The sequence below is a fragment of the Poecilia reticulata genome, linkage group LG2 (genome assembly GCF_000633615.1).
Source record: "Poecilia reticulata strain Guanapo linkage group LG2, Guppy_female_1.0+MT, whole genome shotgun sequence".
Taxonomy (NCBI): domain Eukaryota; kingdom Metazoa; phylum Chordata; class Actinopteri; order Cyprinodontiformes; family Poeciliidae; genus Poecilia; species Poecilia reticulata.
In genome coordinates, this window is record NC_024332.1 from 27,078,631 (window position 1) to 27,083,156 (window position 4,526).

At 38.5% G+C, this 4,526-nt stretch overlaps 1 protein-coding gene across 1 annotated transcript in view; it reads left to right on the forward strand.

Moving 5' to 3' along the window:
- The window catches only part of LOC108166991 (sushi repeat-containing protein SRPX-like), a 4,699-nt gene extending 3,566 nt beyond the window's left edge, over positions 1-1,133 (forward strand). The window contains exons 3-4 of the mRNA XM_017309250.1: positions 319-440; positions 535-1,133. Of these exons, the coding sequence (XP_017164739.1) occupies positions 319-440; positions 535-718 (306 nt within the window). The 3' untranslated portion in view covers positions 719-1,133. The remainder of the gene's footprint in view (positions 1-318; positions 441-534) is intronic.
- The last annotated feature ends 3,393 nt before the right edge of the window (positions 1,134-4,526 follow it).

Sequence of the window (4,526 nt, forward strand, 5' to 3'; positions counted from 1 at the left end):
AGTTTGATTTACTTGGAGTTATATTGTGTTGTTTAAGTGTTCCCTTTATTTTTTTTTGAGCAGTGTATATATATATATATATATATATATATATATATTTATTTATTTTTATTATTATTATTTTTTTCCTTAAGGCTCTAACTGTGTTGTTCTTTCGGGTTTATATGCTCCAGTTAACTATAAATCGATTACTAAATTAGATGACGATTATTTCAGTAATTGTTTTATCGTGATTAATCGTTTTAGCTCTAGTAAGATCTCCAGTTTCTCACTTCCATGTGACTCAGTAGCTGTGTAACATGTGGATCTTTGTCCCAGCCCGCTCAGTGTGGACTGGACCTGAGACACGTCACCGTTATTGAGCTGGTCGGGACTTATCCAGCTCAAGTTGGCCGAATCCGCCACAGGCTTCTCTCGCCCGGACTGGCCCTGCAGATCAGGTACTGACACACACACACACACACGCACGCACGCACACACACGGTCGTGTGTAACCTCAGCAAACATGACTTTAATCCGATGTGCTTTTCCTAGGATACTGCTCCGGATCCCTCAGAGGTCGTTCCAAATGGTGCTGGTGGACAAGCAGGGCACAGACAGACAGCGCTACCCGTTCCCCATCACGGCAGCTGAGCTATTCACCACCATCGACACGTTCTCGCTCCGCAAGGACGAGATGCTGCTGCAGCAGGAGGCGGGCCAGTTCTGTCAGTCGTAAAAAACAGGAGCCTCCCTTCGTGGAGCGTTGTTTTTATTTTGTTGCTCCACAGACACACGCAGCTCAGATCTTCGTGTTTTATGCCACACACTCCTCTTTGAAGTCCTCCTGTTCTGTATCCAGTGTGTGTTTATGTGTGTTTCTGCGTGTGATCAAAGATATCTGGCATGTTGCTGATCTGAAGCTGGTCTGTGCAGATCACACGGTGCTTTGCAGTCACATCGAGGGCCGTCACTGTGTGCTTTATTTTATTTTTTATACATTTTTTCAGAGCAGAAATATGATTTACTATTTTGTAAAAAAAAAAAAAAGGAAATTTGGGAAAATTTCTATTCTTTCTAATATTTATATCTTACATCTGACTTTGCGATGTACTTTGAATTCATAAAACCAATAAAAAGTGAGTAATGCGGAGGTTGCGCTTCTCGGTGATGTTTGTTTTTGTGAGTCAGTTTAATTTATTTCTGTGGAGAAATCTCCGTCATCATGATGTCACTTGGGTTCGTTAATCAAAAAAAAGATTGTACTTGACTCAGAGGCTCTCCAAGTGTTAAACTGAAATGGTTGGTATAGAAACGTGTTTATAATTTGTAAAACTCTCTGCTTTTGTGGCATTGTCATTTTACCTGACACAGTGCCTTGTAAACGTACAACAAACACAAATCAGTGCATTTTATGTGACCGACCAGCAAAAATGAGCACCCATGAATCTAACTGAAATAGATTTTCAATTAGATTTACATCTGGACTTTGACTGGGCCACTTTAACAGATGATCTGAACCATTTAATGGTAGCTCTCTGGCTGCAGGTTTCATCTGTTGGACGATGAAACTCAGAAACAGCTGTTTTGGCCAAGATTGTGTGCAAAAAAAAAAAAGAATTTAAATTTTGCCTCCAACATTCCCAGCATGAAAGAATGAAGTATAAATATATAAACCTCAGAGGAAATAAAACAAAAGATAAAAGAAGCATTTACATTTATATGTACAGGCAAGTCCTCCTCACTCCAAGTCTTTTGCAGCTTCCTGCTGGTTTTCTTCCAACATGACAATTTCACCATCACTACTGAAAAAAAAAACACATACATCCACAGCATGACGCGGCCACCTCTTTGCTCTGTTATGCAGAGGACATATTAAAGAAGATGTTCAGTTGTAGAATTACGCCACTTTTTTGTGTCTGAAAAATGTTTTGTTTTGGCTTCACTGAAGCAGAAGACTTTCTTCAACATACCGGCTGTTTCCACAACATATTTATTGGTAAGCAGGAGTTTTGTTCTTCCAAAACGTCTCTCTTCTTTCCACTTCTAAAGCCCAGATTCACACTGTGCACATAAAAGAAAATGCTGCCATCTGAGCTTTGGACAACTTTCTACATTTCACACTAAATGCTACTAATATTAATGGTCCAGTTTGGGTGAATGATCGTGGCCATGCACTGTTTTAAGATATTTCACTTTTGTCACTAGATTCTTAAACCTAGGAAGGTTGGTTTGCAGCCTAACTCTGATTTAAACTTTTCTCCAAAGCCATTTGTTGTGTTCCCAGTTCTTCATGATGCTGTTTCTTCTCGAACAAACCTCCCAGACCTTCTCAGACCAGCTGGATTTATATTGTGTTAAAACTTTACCCAGGTGGAGTCTGTTGATCTGGTGACTTCTGAAAGCAGTTAGTTTTCCACTGGATTTTGTAGGTGCTTTGGAGCGATGGGTGGTAGATAAATATGGAGGCTACAGAGTTTTTTTATTTGTAAAAATTCACGTTTCCTTGTACTTCAACTTTACAATATTAGAGGTCAACTGAACAGTGTGGCAAATATACTTTCAAGATGAAAGAAGGACTTTGGAGCGAGAAATAGCTGCTGCTAATTAAGGCAGCGAAGAGGTTCCTGTGTTTTCAAATGGCAAATATTAAATGCATCAAATATCAAACGTGCCACAGATGTAACAGCAGATGTAACCACGGATGGGCTTTCTTTATTTTGCCTGCCTCAAGCTCAGAAAAAGATCGGTATGCTGTTATAGACATTTTTCTGCCCAGGGTGGTTATAGCTAAGGGATTAGCTATCTTCATGCACTGAGAAATGAATCAGACCTTTTCTTTTTTTTTTTTTTTTTGGTTACATGACTAATGCATGATTGTAACCTTTTTATGCAGTCATCTTGTGCTGTGATCTGGGGATAAAACTGGAGCTAAATAAGGGGAATAAATGTCACAACAGACTTGTTTGGTTAAGGCCTGAAAACCTGTTTCCATTTAACCACCACCTGAAAACACGAAAACCACAAATCAATCATATATTTTTTTTTCTTTATAATACCAGTAATATTCTCCAAAAAGCAATAAAACCATCTTACAGACTATGGAAAGATGCATTTATTTCAAAATATTCTTGAAGTACATTTGGGAGAAAATAAGCTTTTGAAAGGTGAGTTTGATGATCAGAACCAGACACAAGAGAGGATGGTACATGCACTACATAAATATTTTCCTCTGGTTTGAGACTTTGCATGAGATTCTCGGTCATGCTAAACGGTCAGCACATAAATTTTTAGTTATTGTTACTTTACGTCTGGGAGTTTAGAGCAGACGTTTACAGACACCTGGGGAATATAACTAGCATTCCACATGAAATGAAAGTTTTGTTTTTTGGGGGGTTTTGTATATCTGGAAATGTTTCGGTGAACTGCAGAACGAATGATCACAGCGCCCCGGGCAGCAATGACAAGGTCAGCGTCTGACTATCAGTGGCTCATGATTGGCTCCCCCCGCCCCCTCCCTGAGATGATGGCAGCTCACGTCGGTGCTGACTCACTCTGTGACACGCAGACCCGGCTCAGGGTTCCTGAGAACACGCTGCAGATCACACCTTCTCCTCTAGGTGCAAAGTGATGTCAGCATCAGTGCTTTGTGTAACCTTCTTGTTCCTCTCTACCCTAACGAACACACTGATACAGTGTTATGTAACTTTACAAGGGAAAAAGAAAAAAGCTAGTCTAGATTTCCTAATCAGACAGGACTTTGTGCCACATTTTATATATTTTCTTTAAAACCAGAGGGGGAAAGGAGATACACTCATTTATAACCCCACTGTTTAATAAGCCAGCAGCTGCAATTCAATTTATTTAAGAGACAAAACACCAATTTACTCCATTGCTAATTCTGCTTACATTATTACTTACTGCATTGAGCTCATTTTGATTATTAAAGAGTGTATACATGGTTTGAAGTCCTGACATAAGAAAACATAAAAACTACTGCAATTACTTTTTAAAACTCATGTTTCCTACTCCCAATTTAGCTTGCAAATTCGCAAGAATTAGTGTGAAAAATCATAACTATTTTTGATTAATAAAGCTTTGCTTTTTGGGGGTAATTAGCTTCTCAAGAAGTTTCTGTCTTACAACCAGGAGCAGCAGGTTAACATCTCAAAATCTCAAATAATACCTGAACGTTACCAAAGAGCTCATGTCAAAGTAAACAGAAGACAGGATTCAAAAGGGGAACAATAGGTGTCCAGGATTTTGTGCAAATTCTACATTGGAATTTTGAAGGGAAAAAAAATGATACAGATATGAAAATATACACGTGAAAAGAAATGAGTAAATTGAGCACTTTGAGAACTGACTGGTTTTATTCTATTTCCTGGGCAGCTGGAGCCGTTCGTTATTCTTCACTTGGCAATTTTCCCAGCATCTAAATTTTGAACTAATAGTTTGCATTTTCTTTACATTGGCATTTTTTAAAATTTATTTTTACTTTCTGGAGAAATTTGTGTCAAGTTAATCAACAATAACTAAAAAAAAAA